Genomic DNA, 15,157 nt, shown 5'->3' on the forward strand with positions numbered 1-15,157 from the left:
CGTCAAAATCAAAGCAGTTTTACTGCTGCAGTGTACTTACAGTGCTGCCTATCAAATTATGGACTTTGCGCGCTCTGTAACCAATATGTTTTTGAATTCGAATTCTGCAAATGAATTTATTAACAAAGACGATTTTATTTTATTTTTTTTTCACGTTTTTAATTATCATACCGTTTATATTTACTTATTTACATTTATGATTTCCATTTTTCAACTGTCCATGTTTTTTTTTTAATGCTTAACTCTAAGACTTCGGGTTCCAGTTTTTTTTTGTCACTTCTGTTTTTTCATTTTGATCGTTTTGTAAAAAACACGCTTTTATAATTGTAGTTGTTGCTTAACTATATATTTTTATATATAGTAAGTTGATTTTGTTTGGGCTGATGTTTAGAGTTTCCTGAATTTTCAGAGACGGAAACGGAAGTTTACGAATTGAATCTTAACTGATTTAACAACATAAACTATTTTATACTTTCTTCATAAGTTGCTTTGTTTTTTTGCCTTTTGTTTTTTCTTGCCTAGATAACCGTTATGCAGCGCCAACAAAATATAGTTGCACTTAAAAAATTGTCTAAACAAATTAATCCATTTAACATATATATTATGTATATATATATATATATATCGTTTTCTTTTTGCGCTATTTCTTGACTTTCTTCTTCACTGCGTCTCTCTTCCTTAACATGTTCTTTACAATTTCACAACATAATTATTACATAATTATCGTTTAGTTTTCTGTTTTATAAATACGTATGTTTAATATTTATTTATGTTTATAAAAGCGCATCATATATATATTCAAAAATAAAGTAATAAACAAAATTTAAAATACACAAGGCAATTTACAAATGTTTCCTATTGTTGTTTACGTTTTTACTTTTCTTTTTTCTATTGTTTTGCTGGAAATTAATGGTTCTTGAAAGTATTTGTATGTTTTTTATTTACCCGACTGGCTTGATTTTTTCATATTTTGTTGTTTTTTTTTTTTTTTTTTTTAGTTTTATTATTATATATATATAATATGTATAATTCGGGTTCTAAAATTTGACAAATCAACAAAAATTAATTTAATATTTAAGTTAAGAAAAAAAAAAATGAAACTAGATAACTAAATTTTATAAGACTTGCGCATCTTGTTCTTTTTTCTTTTCTGCTTATATCTGCTGCTGTTCATGTTGACCAGAGCGCAGGCTCATAGGAAAACAAAAACTTATATATGTATATATATTATATAATGATGATTTCCAAAAAGTTCATTTCCGTCAATCCGTTCTATTTGTTGTTGTTGTTGTTGTTGTTGTTGTTTATTAGTAGTAGTGTTGTAAACTGTTTGCAGTCTGTCGTTCTGCTAAGTCGTCTGATTTTCAACTATCGTTGCATTGCAGCTTTCCTCTCCACTTCAGTCGGCAGCGCTGCGGCGGCGCACCAACTTGTAGCGACTGCGACGCATGTGCGGCGAAGCTGGGGAGACTACGCCTGCGACGTCGACATTGCTGCTACTGGTGGCGCTGCTGCTATCGATATTGTTGTTGTTATTACGGTTAATGCTGGCAGTGCAGTTTGTTTTGCGCATAGGTCGTTTGCTCAGTAAGCTGCCTTTGTACGATCTGGCAACGCAAGCTGCTGCCGTTGCTGTTGTTGTTGCTGCTTCCGCCGCTGCTTCTACTGTCGCTGTTGTTGCTGATGTGGGGCTGCGCACAAAGCGATATTTGTTGAGTAGTCTTTGTTGTTTTTGTTGCGACTGTCGCTGTTGCAGCGGCTCATTGGAAAATGGCTGCTGGCGCGCGTGCAGCCGGCTGCTGCGTCGCTGCAAGCTGAGCTTCGCCACTAGCGCTTGCTGTCCAGGTGAGCAGCTCTCTGTCGTCCCTGTCGTCGTCCTGTGTACTTCTTCTTGTTGCTGCTGCTGCTGCTGCTGCTGTTGCTGCCCACCGTCACAAGTTGTCGTCGTTGTGTTACTGTCGTTGTGCCTCAGTTGCTGCCGCTCCGTTGCCATATCCTTACTTTCACATCCCCGTCCCTGTTCTATTGTTGTCGATTGTTGTCCCATGGTGTCATCGTTGGCGTTGGCGGCTGCTACTGTTGCTGCCCCCATTTCCATTTCTACCGAGGCGGCATTCGACGTGTTGTAGCGCGCATCTTCCGGCGAGAATTCTGCATGGGGCCGCCAGCGTTTGGTGGTGGATTGAAACTGAGAAAAATTGTTATTAATTCAGGATGATCACGAAATGCTCGTAAGCCGCTTGCATACAGAGTAATGCAGAGAGCAGGAGAAACAGAGTGAGAGAGAGAGAGAGAGAGAGAGAGCGCAAATATTGCAGCACAGCCATTTTGAGTAAACGAGAGCTTTTTGCTTTGCTGCATTCTCTTGCATACACACGCACACACACAGATATGTATGTATTTTTAGTTAGGGACATGACACACTCACACAGGAATGATCGACATATGGCTAAAAAACATTTACAAATTGTAATGTGCGAAATAAAACAAATAATTGTTTATTCATTTGTTTTGTTAAATGGGAAACATAAAAGTGCCTTACAAAATTATTTAAAACGAATGCAATGCAAAAACTTGTAACTGTTAATAATAATGCATGTTATTGTTTGTGTAAGTACTCAATTATTTTGTGTGTCTGTGTGTGTATGTTTGTTTGCATACATATTTATGTGTGCGTGTATGTACGTGTGTCTCAATTCAACATTAGGCCAAATTAAACAAAAACACTCTTTCTCTTCCGTTCTAACACACATTTTCTGCTCACTCTGATCTGTATTGCAGCAGCTGTGCCACTGTTGCCATCTCTGTCACACTACTTACGCGAATATATTGGATGACGCGGGCGAACCGGCATTAAATTGGAACGGTGCGGCGCTTGGCGTTGACTGCAAAAAGATATTTGAATAGGTAGAAGGGATTTTCGTTTTTAAAGCGTTCTTTGAATTTTTTTGTTTTTTGTTTTAAATAATTGAGTTTTGTTGTGTGTCCATGAGCGCAAATGAAAAGGCCAAAGAATATACGCACTTAATTTGTATATCTTCTTCTTTTCGGTTCTTTCCAGTTAACAGTTTGCACATCATTTGTTGCTGTTCAACATTGTTTGGGATATTTTGTTATGGGATTTTTTTTGTGTGTGTATGTATATATGTTTATGCGAAATTATGTGATTGGTTTACTTTAACAAAAGTGTTGAATAAAGAAAAAGCTGTAAATGTACGAATGTAATGTTGTGTGTTCGTGTGCGCATGAGAGTGAGGGGAAATGGGAATTTGTGAGAGAGAATTTGATGTGTAATGTTATGTTAATTGTGAAAACCTTCTTTTTTTAGTGCTTGTCGGCAGATCATCATGCAGAGGTGAGAGAAGCAGAACCAACACCAACGAGATTCATATGCATACATTCAGAAATACTTGATATGATATTGTGGAGTTTGACAAGCACTGGATGGATACAAAACCATGCAAAGTGAGAAATGATATTAAATTAATTCTAATTAATCCTTTACAAATGTTAAACAAAATACTTCTAAAATACATAATAATAAATTTCTAAATATATATTAAATATGAATAATTAGTAATAATATATATATTATATAAGGTATCAAATCAAAGTCCATTTTCATTTTTCCTTTTCTTTACCTGCATGGGCTGAGCTGTGGCGGTAAAATTGAACATTTGATTATTGGTTGCTGGCATCATGGAGGATGATGCTCCAGCATCCGTTGATGGCCCAGTTGCCCCAAACTGGAAAAGTCGTTCCGATCTTACTGACTTCAATAGGCCAACCCCGTTCAAATAGTAGTGGTAATAGTTGGAGTAGTAGCAGTAGGTGGCATTAATTGGTAGTAGCGGCACAGCACAGTACAGCGCAGTAGCAGTAGTAGTAGTAGTAGTAGTAGGTAGTAGTAATAGTAGTAGATAGGTAGTATATGACAGCAAAATTATAGTGAATTCGTGCCCGTTCCACGTCCCCGCAAATTGGGTATATACGTTTTACATAATTTTTAGCGGGATGGATTGTGGGGGATAGTACAATTGAATACATTTGATTTTTTTTTGGTTTGTTTTGATTTTTTTTCGGGGATTTTTCCAACAGTACATAGAGATAGAGAGAGAGCCGGACAACAATCAACAGATGAAAGAAGAGAAATAAAAAATAAAGACAAGAAGAAAAATAATATAAGTACAAAATGAAAATATTATGTTCATATATGTGACTAAAAGTATGGCGTGAATGCAAGTGCCATCGATAAATATCGATAACAGAAACAGACACGCACAATTAACGACATTTAACAACACTGCCGCAAATGCATGCACATTAATAGTAGATGATCAAATATAATCAAATAATAAAAATAACAGCCGCTAACAGCAACAATAGAAATTGCACATATATTTATTTATATATATATATATATATATATTTATTTATATATATATATATATATATATCTATATACATATATATATAAATAGATATCTAGATTGTGTTTCCGTTAAACCATTTACTACGCGTGTTGCTTGGCTGAAGCTGATTAATGTATATGACTTCTATTTTGTTCTTTTGTTAAATGTTGTTGTTAGTGTGTTTAGAAACTTACATCGCGGCTTCCCGTATTACCAGCAGTTGCTGAATTCGCTGAGAAATTAAATGCCGACGTCTGCGGTGCGGCGTCCGTAAAGTTAAACGCCGGCTTTGGCAGCGCGTTGCTGCCGCCAGCAGCGCCAGCGGCGGCGGCGGCATTCGAGCTAAAATTGAATACACCAGCTGTGGGCTGTTTAAGGCCAACACACAAGGAATGACGATTAAATTGGTGTACAAATTGAAATGCATTCTAGACCACTCACCGTAGCGGTTGGAGTGAAATTAAATGCCATTTTGGGTGCTGTTGCTCCGGTTGATGGTGGTGTTGCTGTTGCTCCTAATCCAGTTGCTGGCTTCTGAGTGTTATTGCCGGCACCAAATATGTTTGTTAACGGCGAGGTGATGCTGTTGCTGCCGACACTATTTGCTACTCCGCCAGTATTCGAACTGAACGGGCTGTTCACATTGCCAAAGAGCGTGGAGATGGGTCCGTTGCCAGCATTTGGCTGGGCCGTTGATGATCCAGGTCCTGGACTCGCAGCTGCCCCGAATGGCGAACTGACCGACGGCGGTTGCATAGCATTTGTTGTTTTTGTTGCTGCAGTGTTGCTGCCAAACAGATTGTTGCTGATGCCGCTGCCGCTGCCAAAAATGTGCAACGGTGCAGCTGCTCCAGCACTTGTGGCAGGACTATTGGCAAAAGGAGTTGCGGCTGCAAATGGTGTTGCTGCCTTCGATGTTGTTGCTGCTGCTGCTGCTGTGGGCCAACCAAAGCTGTTTAGCGGCGCTGCTGTTGATGTTGTCGCAGCTGTTGTGTTGTTGCCAGTTGCTAGCGATGTTGCTGTTGGCCTGAGACCACTAAAATTAAATGTTGGCGAGGTGGGGAAGCTGGTGCTGCTGCTGCTGCTGCCAATGTTGTTGTTGCTGTTGGCATTAGCATTGGCGTTCATGTTGCTGGCGCTGCCAAAGGTGAACAGCGGCGTTGGGTTGCTGCTGGTCGGTGCATTGCTGCTCTTGGCGGCACCAATGGAGCCAAAGATGTTGTTGCCAGCTGCTGTTGGCGCGCCAATTGTTGCTGCTGCAGTTGTTGTTGCTGATGTTGTTGCTGCTGGCGTGCCAAAGAAGAAACTATTGGTGGTGGTGTTGTTGTTGCTGCTGCTGCTGCTACTGCTGTTGGTGCTGCTGCTGACCACAGTTGCTGCTGTCTTTGCAGCTCCTAGACTGCCAAAGGTAAATGTCGGCGCTGTTGAGCCAGATCCAAAGCCAGTCGCTGTAGTAACTATCGCTGATGGTGATGCAAAGCTGGCTATCGATGTTGATGTTGCTGTTGCTGCTTTTGTTGGTGTCTGTGACCCAAAGAGTACCGTTGTTGTTTTTGTTTCAGCTGCTGCTAGCGGCGTTGCGCTGCTGCTGCTACTGCTAACAACGTTGTTGTTGTTGTTAGTGCCGAAACTAAACATTGGTGTTGCTGTTGGTTTAAAGCTGCTGTTATTGTTGTTGCTGCTGCTGGAGACGACAGCAACTGGCACAAAGCCACCCAAATTTAACAAATTGCTGGTAGCAGGCGTTGAGGTTGCTGCTGCTGCGCTTGTTGTTGTTGATGTTGTTGCTGCAGTGCTACTTATGCTGCTGCCAAATGTAAATGTTGGTGCTGCTGCAGTTGTTGTTGTTGCTGTTACTATTGCTGTTGCTGTCACCGTCACAGCTGTTGCTGTAAATAAGCCTAGGCCGCTGCTGCTGCTGCTTGTTGCTGTTAGAACAGTGCTCGCTTTTGGCGCATCTAACGAGAGCTGTTGCTGCTCTGCTCTTGTTGTTGCTGCCGGTGAGGCACCAAAGGTAAAGCCAACTGTGTTGGCTGTTGTTGGAGCGCCAAATTTAAAGGTAAATTGGTTTGCAGTGGTTGCTGTTGTTGTTGCGGTTGCTGTGGTGGTAACGGCAGCTGCTGCTGCTGCTGTTGTTGTTGTCGTTGTTACTGCTGCTTGCGGCTTGTTGCTATCGGCCACATCCTTGCCAGCCGTTGTTGCTGCTGCAAAACCAAATGTGAACGACGAGGTAGCTGGTGCAGAGCTTGTTTCTGTGCCTGACGTGGTTATTGCAGCAGCAGATGTTGTTGTTGTTGTTTCCGCTGCTGTCGATTTAGCTGGAAAGCCGAACATAAACTTGGGCACATCCGCCGTTCCGACTGCTTCCGCCGTTGCGCCCGGCTTCAGTTGCTCACAGCAAATGCATTTTTTACGGCTCTCATCGTTCTGCGCCATGCACGCTTCGCAACTCCAGGTGCTCGCCTTTTGGGCCTTGATCAGTTGCTGGAAGCCAGCATCTGGTTTCGGCGGCTCAACATTTTCGGCACTGGCAAAACCAAACTTAAAGCTGCTGCCGGTGTTGTTGGTGGTGCTGGGAGCGGTGCTGTTGCTCTTGGGATTTGGCGTCTGACAGGCAGGACATTCCGTAACAGTAGCCGGACTTAGGATCATGCAACTGCTGCATTCCCACATATTGGACGGACGCTTGAAGGCATCCCCAAAGCCGTTGTTGTTGCTGTTGCTGCTGCCGCTACTGCTGCTGTTGCTAACACTGTTGCTGCCCGCAATATTGGCGATGCTCACTTTGCAGTCAGTGCTGATCGTCTTGCGCGGCGTCTCGCATGCAATGCACTTGCTACGCTCATCCTTGTTCGACAACATGCACGCACTGCACTCCCAATTGTTGCTCGGTTGCTTGAATCGATCCCCAAAGCCGAGTGTGGCTGCTGGCATAGCAGTTGCTGATGTTGCTGTTGCCGATGTAGCTGCTGGCTTTGCCGTTGGCTTGGGCGATTCGCAGGCAATACATTTCTGCAACTCCTGCTTGTTACGCAACATGCACGCCTCGCACTCCCATTCGCTGGCGGATTTCTTGAACTGATCACCAAATCCAAATGTTGACGTTGACTCTGGCAATTTGTTATCATTGCTTTTGCTATTCGTGCTGCTGCTGGCGGTGGTGGTGGTGGTGTTGGTGGTGGTCGTGGTGGTGGTTGTTGTTGATTCACCATTGAATTGCAACGCTTTGGGCTCAGCACTCAGCTTCGCGGCATCCATTGGGCAGGGCTCCGAGAATGTGTATGCAACTAGCTTAATGCGTTTTTGGAGTTGTGATGGATCCTCGTTAGGATTGACGCATAAAACTGGAATCGGTGATTCGAATAGAAAATGACCGCGACGATAGTTGTTGATGCAGCTGCTGCTATCGTTGTTGTCGTTGTTGAGGTCAGGCAACTTGTCTTGCTGATCGGCTGAAGTCGTTGCTAGTCCATCCGACGGTGCAATAATCAAATCGAATTTCGGCTCACTGGCCATCATCGGGAAACGAATGTTGGGCAAATCGATTGGTGCTGGTGGCATCTTTTGCTCCTCAGCACTGCGCGCATCCTTGCGCACCTGATGAGATAGACGTGAACGTATCTTATTCGTATGATTCTGGGTCCCCGAGCCCAAGTTCGTTGAACTGTTGCTATGATTGAAACTGCTTGATGTCGCATTTGCAGTCAGTTGTTGCTGCGGCTGTTGCATTTCTTGCTGCTCTTGTGACTGTGGGCGATGATGCAGCTTCTGTTGCTCGTCCAGCTCCTTGGTATCTGTCAAAGAACGTGACGGTACACGAGTCAAGCGACGACGATCAAGCAATTGCAACATGGTCGGCACCATCAGGTTCGACTTGCAACCTAATTCGGCAGCGGTGCTGTTGCAGATGCTGTTGTTGTTGCCGGTGGCGGCAATCGAATGATTTGGATAGGCGTAGGGTTTGTTGCAATGGTTGTTGCTGCTGATGGTGCCGTTCTTTAAATTTCTAGAAGTTCGCTGCATCTTATGTTCACGCAAAGTGCTGCCCATTTTCTTGGCATCCATTAGAGGTGTGCGATGATTCTCAAGCAGATCGAGTATACGTTTAGCTGTGTACGACAGGCTAGACGCACTGGTGCCGCTGCTGTCGTTGACACCGCCCTTTGAAGAGGGATTCCCAGGGTAAAGAACACCGACGGAATTCAAGCCATACCGGCCAATGTTGCCGCCAATTTTATGATGACGTCCCACAAGCGATTGCTGATTGCTGTTGCTGCAAACGCCATCGCTATTCGATGCCGCCGGCGAACTGCCACCAGAATTGATAATGTTTGTCAAATTGCCTTGACTAAAGTAACGATTGTTTGCCGAACTGCCGCCAAAGGCGGTGGGTCCCTGATAGAATGGTGAATTCCCAGCTAGGATACTGTTACTGTTGCTGCTGGTGGTGCTTAACAGTCGGCTATCGCTCAATGCCGATGTGCTGCCATATATCGAGGCATTGAAACGGCGACGATTATTCAATGAGTTGAGCGATAATGTTGAATTATGATGTTGGTTTTGTTGCAGCATTGATGAGCTCAAATTTTGTTTGAATACCGATTTGCGGCTCTGTAAATTGCCATAAAATAACGAATTGCTATTGCTATTGTTATTCTGGCTGACGATGCTGTTCTCGCTGTTGATATTATTGTTGTTGTTGTGCATACGTCCAGCTGTTGCCTGGCTCTCAGTACTCTCGCATTCAGATTGCAAATCTGTGCTACGTTTAGCTAATTTTATAGTATTATTATTATTATTGTTTGCCTGCTGCTGCTGCTGTTGCTCCTCGATGGGCAGCTCCTCGTTGATGGCCTGATAGCTGCGCCAGTTGGGCGTCAGGCCGCGATGACCCAGCAGCGATTGTCGCTTATAGCTGGGCAGCGCCGTCTCGCGGCGTTCAGTCATTGGCGCAATATTCAACGAGCGTCGCGAGCTGCATGAATGGAAAATTAAAGATTACGATAGATTAGTAGTTCACGTATAGAAATCAGATTGCAATTGCGATTGCGATAGGACGAAGGCTTACCTCATTGGCAAATCACCGCTGGTGGCAACAGCTGCTTCGTTGATGATGTTGGTGTTGCTGATGCTGCTGCTGTTGCCACCGATCGAGGTGGACAGGAAGGTGAAGGCGGGCTCCCGCTGACGCTGATTTCCGTACAGGTTCAAGTGCGACGAGAATCGATGAGGTGTCACATTGCTGCGCACAGCCTCGCTATTGGCGGGCGTCGAGGAAAGCAGCTGTGGAGGACGACGTTGTTGGGCGCTGAACTGAGGGCTGAACGTAGTTTCAGGCGGCTGCAAGCAAAGCAAACTCAATTAACAGCTATCGAGACTACAAGGTGTACTAATAAAATGCAATGATAAATCTATGGAGTAATAGTATTGCCATTAAATTATCAGCTAACGATAGCAATTAACTAAACAAATTGGCAGGATTTGCGAATTAGCCAGGAGCAAAGGATATGGTAAGACAAATTGTAATCATAATAGTTTTTCAACATTAGCGCTATCAAATAATTATCGATTTTCTCGATAATGCTATCGATTACAAATTGCTAAACTAATTGAAAGACAGGATTGGCTGTTAAGGCATATAAATGGGGAATTAAGCTACTCCTACAGACAGCTTAACTACATAGTTAGCTCTGCATCAAAATACAACAGATATCGATAACGATAACTTACCTCAATACGTTTGCGTTTTTGTAGCGGCTGTGCCGTACTACTGCGATAATTAACACTGCGATTTGCCTGCTGAATTCGATGGTTATTCTGGTGTGTGCCCTCATCGAGCTCATCGTCGTCCTCGTCCTCGCCCTCCTCATCCTCATCATCATCATCGTCGTCGTCGTCACTGGCTATCAATTGACGTTTACGCAGCAGGCTAACATTATATTCGTTGCGGAGCGTCTGTTCATCCTCGCCGGCCAGATCATGTTCGGCTATATTATCGGCCAGCTGGACTTCCTCTTCATTCAGATCCTGTGCACTGGTGCCATCATCGACGGCATTATCACCAGCATCATCGGCTTCCAGTTGTATGCGACGACGACTGCGTTTCGGTTTGAATTGTGTGGTCAGCAAGGCGCTGCCATTGTGCTGAGCCGTTGACTGTTGCGACGACGACTGTGAGTTTGATGTTGAGGATTCTTGTTCTGTGGCACTGTCATTTAGATTACCAACAGCACTGGGTGAGAACCATTTGCTCAGAGAATCCGGAAGTATACTAGATACGCGCAATTTTACTTTGCCCATGATGGACTAGAGAATGGAGATGATGGACAAAGATTAGAATCGAAAGTGCAGACGAATGTAAAAGCAGCTACAGCTGTAGCTGTACTCACATTATTATTGCTGCTGGGTTTGCTGCCGCTGCCGCTGCTGCTGCTACCACTACTGCTACTGCTGGTGTTATTATTGTTACCGGCTTCATTAGTAAGTCTTAGTGGAGTGCGCGGCGTTTGAGTTTGTTGTTGTTGCAGTTCTTCTTGTGGTTGTTGTTGGCCATCCACAAATGCGGACATCATTGGATTTTAGCCGGCCCCCCGTGCACGCACAAAATGCAACACTGAACACAAGCATACAATCGCACGCCAAACTGAATAGAAGAGAATAAAGTTAAAATTAAAGATGGTCACACTGTTGCAATTCCGCGTGAGCGTCCCCTTATGCGTGTGTATTTGTGTGTTTAATGCGAGTTTTGTGTACGTGTGTATTTCTGCTGCATGTGTGTGTGCATGTGAGTGTCACTATGAGATTCCAACACACGCGGCGCTCTCTTGCCTACTACACGACTCAATTTTTTAGCGGTTTCTGATTCTGGACCAACACCAGTTTGCACTTTGGCGCCACGATCGCCAAGTTTTTTATGTTTCAATTTACTTTTTTGCTTCTTTAGTTTCGTTCATTTTGTTTAACACTAAAACGCTTGGCCTTGCTATGCGTGCAAGCGAGCATTTTGTTGCTTAAACTATTTATAACGAGTTCTGATTTTTTTCTAGTAACTAATTTGTTAACTAATTTTTTTACTCAATTTGGAACTTATTTTTAAACTTATGTATATAATGCGAGCCACGCAGCCGTTTGCACACATACACTTACCCCTCCCCTCCCCAAACAAATGATGGGCTGTTATTACTTTATTAGCGCATTTCACGCCGCGCGCCTCTTTTGTATGTTTTACGCAGTCTTTGGGCTCTCGCGTCCGTTTTTTTTTTATTGCTGAACGTAGAAATATGTCTTTTCCTTTTTTTTGCCTTGCTTTTTTGCTCTTTCGCAATTTGTAGTTTTTTTATTGCACACACACAAACACTCACACACTTAAACTGACATCAACGTCGCGTTGCGGTCGAACTGTGCGTCGCCGTCGTACTTTGCATTCGGCTCAACAAAAAAAAAACGCACAACTCACGTACTTAATTTAATTTATGAGCGCACAAAGCTAGGGCATTAGATGCACTTGTCATTTGTTGACCAGCATAAATATATCGCGAATTGATTGCTAAACTGATTGAATTGTTTAATTCGCACAGTAAAAAATAAACTGAGAGCGAAAAAAATCACGATTTGGAAAACGCGTGTGTCCAAGGCGCAACGAGTAGCGGATAGAAATTGAGCGAGTGACGAGCGACGAGAAATAAAATGGCGCCGATATCTCTGCGTGCGGCAATTCACGTTTGCTGTAATAGTCATCAGTGCTGTAAATCTTACCAACTATCGTCAGAAGGCGCGGTTCGATTATTTCAAAGAGTTTCCCTTGAGTATAAAATGGTTTGCTATATATAATTTTGATGCACATGTAAACAATTTAATAAAGGTTGAAACGCACTAAACAACTTTCTATACATGTATATATACAATTGGCTGACACGCCGATAAGTGTTGCACAATACACGGTAACGATTTGCAATATGTCGGTTTGTTTATAAATATGAATTTTTAGAAATGCACTTAATGTTGTTTACTTGTGTATTTTATGTAATTGTATTGTGTAAATTTATAACTATACACCAACTATGATGTAATCGATAGTTCCTGACAGAACACGCTAATATAACTTGAGCAGCAAATACTTGCTTATATCGATAAGCTCTTGCATCTTGCACTGTTTATATCGATAGAACGATTTATTACATACGATCTTGAGATTTATATTTTTGGTCACTTACCGTTGCGCGCGTTGTCAGCTCGGTCGTTGTCAGCTCTTAATCCTATTTTTGTACTCGCAATCCAATCCAAGATGTCCAAGCCCGCGTACAAAGTTGGTGAGTTATAAATAAAACCAGCGCATCCTAATGCCGGCAAATTTGCCCACACGGACGCACACATGTTTTGTTTGTTCTCTTTTTTTTGTAATATGCATGCGCACATGTTGGCAGAGGTTAAAGCACGTTGTGCTAATCGTTGTTTATATTGTTTGCCGATTGTATCTTATCTCTGTCTGTCTTCTAGCCGATATCAGTCTGGCTGAATGGGGCCGCAAAGCGATTATCATTGCGGAGAATGAGATGCCCGGCCTGATGGCATGCCGCAAGAAGTACGGCCCATCGAAAATCCTAAAAGGCGCCCGTATCACCGGCTGCCTCCACATGACCGTGCAAACGGCCGTGCTCATCGAGACCCTCGTTGAGCTGGGTGCTCAGGTGAGTCAAGAATCTCCTGTAGTTCTGTTACTATGTGCCCGTTGTCCTTATCACAAATCGAACGAAATAACAATACCGAAATTTCTATTTTCTCGCTTGGGGGTCGCGCGTGAGTTCAAGGCGCCAACACTGATAACAAACAAACAAAAAATACAAATAATCTCTAGAAGGGATCACCAGGGTCACAGCACAAGAACCCATTGATATGCTAAGTTGTTTACTTCCATATTTAAATTAGAAGGCGAAGGCATGTTCCGATCCTAATCAAGATTGGCTTTGTCAACAATTCCATTTCCTTTGTCAAATCAGTTCTTGATGATTTCGTCACAAAATATACGGGAAGGTTAGCAATGTTAGTCGCCTTAAGCTACGCCTTCCTCCATATGAACAATTGGTTGAAGTATCCCCTCTAACCACTAGGTGCAATGGTCGAGCTGCAATATTTTCAGCACACAGGATCATGCGGCTGCTGCAATCGCTGCCACTGGAGTCCCAGTGTATGCTTGGAAGGGTGAAACCGATGAGGAGTACACTTGGTGCATTGAACAGACGCTCGTCTTCCCCGATGGCCAGCCCCTGAACATGATCCTGGATGACGGCGGTGATCTAACCAATTTGGTGCATGAGCGTTTCCCCGACTATCTGAAGGGCATCAAGGGTCTCAGCGAGGAGACAACCACCGGAGTGCACAATCTGTACAAAATGTTCAAGGAGGGACGATTGGGCGTGCCAGCGATCAATGTTAACGATTCGGTGACCAAGGTAAAGCATCTTTTACAGTGATTTGATGTATTTCGTCCATCATCCATCACGCTCTCTCTCCCTCTATTCTATCCAGAGCAAATTCGATAATCTGTATGGCTGCCGCGAATCTCTAATTGATGGCATCAAGCGTGCCACGGACGTCATGATTGCGGGCAAAGTTTGCTGTGTGGCTGGCTACGGAGATGTGGGCAAAGGCTGTGCCCAGGCGCTGAAAGGATTCGGCGGTCGCGTTATCGTCACCGAAATCGATCCTATTAACGCGCTGCAGGCAGCCATGGAGGGCTACGAGGTGACCACCATGGAGGAGGCTAGCAAGGAGGCTTCCATCTATGTGACCACCACCGGTTGCCGGGACATTATCACATCGGTGCATCTGCTTAATATGCCCGACGATTCGATTGTGTGCAATATTGGACATTTCGACTGCGAGATTGATGTGGATTGGCTGAACAAGAATGCCACGGAGAAGGTGAATGTTAAGCCGCAGGTGGATCGCTATACCATGCCCAACGGCAAACATATTATCCTGTTGGCCGAGGGTCGTTTGGTTAATCTGGGCTGCGCACATGGACATCCCAGTTTTGTGATGTCCAACTCCTTCACCAACCAGGTGCTCGCCCAGATTGAGCTTTGGACCAAGTCCAGCCAATACGCAGTCGGCGTGCATGTCCTGCCCAAGCTGCTGGATGAAGAGGTGGCCAGCCTGCATCTGGATAAACTAGGAGTGAAACTCACCAAGCTGACGGACAAACAGGCCAACTACTTGGGTGTGCCCAAGACAGGACCCTTCAAGCCCGATCACTATAGATACTAAAGCACACTCCTCACCCTCCCTCCGTTGACAGCCTTTTGCGATCGTGTTTTACATACATTTTGGCATTTATTCTAAATTCCAATAAAATCTAAAACCTTGAACGAATTTAATCATTTTCTAATCAAATTCAATGACATTTCACATAGGCATTTTTCTTAGAATAAATCCAAAAGGAGATTAAAAACTATTTAATAATATTCTGCTCTAATTTTAGTATATTTCACAAAGATTTCTTTAAAGATTATTCCAAGCAGCTTTGTACAAATCTAGAATATTCATTTTTAGGAGCTGCGTAATTTAACTAAATGTTTTGTTTTTTAATTTTTTTTTCGTCACTAGTTAAAAAATAATTTATACCTAAATTCAAGCTTTAACTTTGTATTTTTATAATACTGAGTCTAATCTCAAATAACAAATTCGATCAAACAGTGTTAATTAAGCTCAAAAAGCTGTTCAAAAAAAAACGGCGCCTAAAGTGG

At 43.3% G+C, this 15,157-nt stretch overlaps 2 protein-coding genes across 6 annotated transcripts; one reads left to right on the forward strand and one right to left on the reverse strand.

Moving 5' to 3' along the window:
- Positions 1–316: 316 nt before the first annotated feature.
- Nup153 (nucleoporin 153) lies at positions 317–12,300 on the reverse strand. 5 transcript variants are annotated; one of them, XM_089264300.1, is made up of 9 exons: positions 11,559–12,108; positions 10,802–11,055; positions 10,143–10,718; positions 9,481–9,752; positions 4,854–9,387; positions 4,607–4,780; positions 3,642–3,773; positions 2,821–2,885; positions 1,898–2,188 (listed from the first exon to the last, which is right to left on the reverse strand). In XM_089264300.1, exons 2-9 carry the CDS (start codon positions 10,982–10,984, stop codon positions 2,101–2,103), a joined length of 6,024 nt encoding a protein of 2,007 aa, XP_089120426.1. In that variant the 5' UTR covers positions 10,985–11,055; positions 11,559–12,108; the 3' UTR covers positions 1,898–2,100. The 5 variants fall into 5 exon arrangements, with proteins under 5 accessions (XP_089120425.1, XP_089120424.1, XP_089120423.1 ...); XM_089264299.1 differs by lacking the exons at positions 2,821–2,885; positions 11,559–12,108 and adding an exon at positions 12,168–12,300 and having other exon boundaries at positions 317–2,188; XM_089264298.1 differs by lacking the exon at positions 2,821–2,885 and having other exon boundaries at positions 317–2,188; positions 11,873–12,104.
- Positions 12,301–12,419: 119 nt separating this feature from the next.
- Ahcy (adenosylhomocysteinase) lies at positions 12,420–14,783 on the forward strand. Its single transcript, XM_018108437.2, has 4 exons — positions 12,420–12,721; positions 12,909–13,099; positions 13,520–13,861; positions 13,938–14,783. Exons 1-4 carry the CDS (start codon positions 12,697–12,699, stop codon positions 14,676–14,678), a joined length of 1,299 nt encoding a protein of 432 aa, XP_017963926.1. The 5' UTR covers positions 12,420–12,696; the 3' UTR covers positions 14,679–14,783.
- The last annotated feature ends 374 nt before the right edge of the window (positions 14,784–15,157 follow it).

The sequence above is a fragment of the Drosophila navojoa genome, chromosome X (assembly GCF_054131105.1).
Source record: "Drosophila navojoa isolate 15081-1374.11 chromosome X, UAZ_NAV_1.0, whole genome shotgun sequence".
Classification (NCBI taxonomy): Eukaryota; Metazoa; Arthropoda; class Insecta; order Diptera; family Drosophilidae; genus Drosophila; species Drosophila navojoa.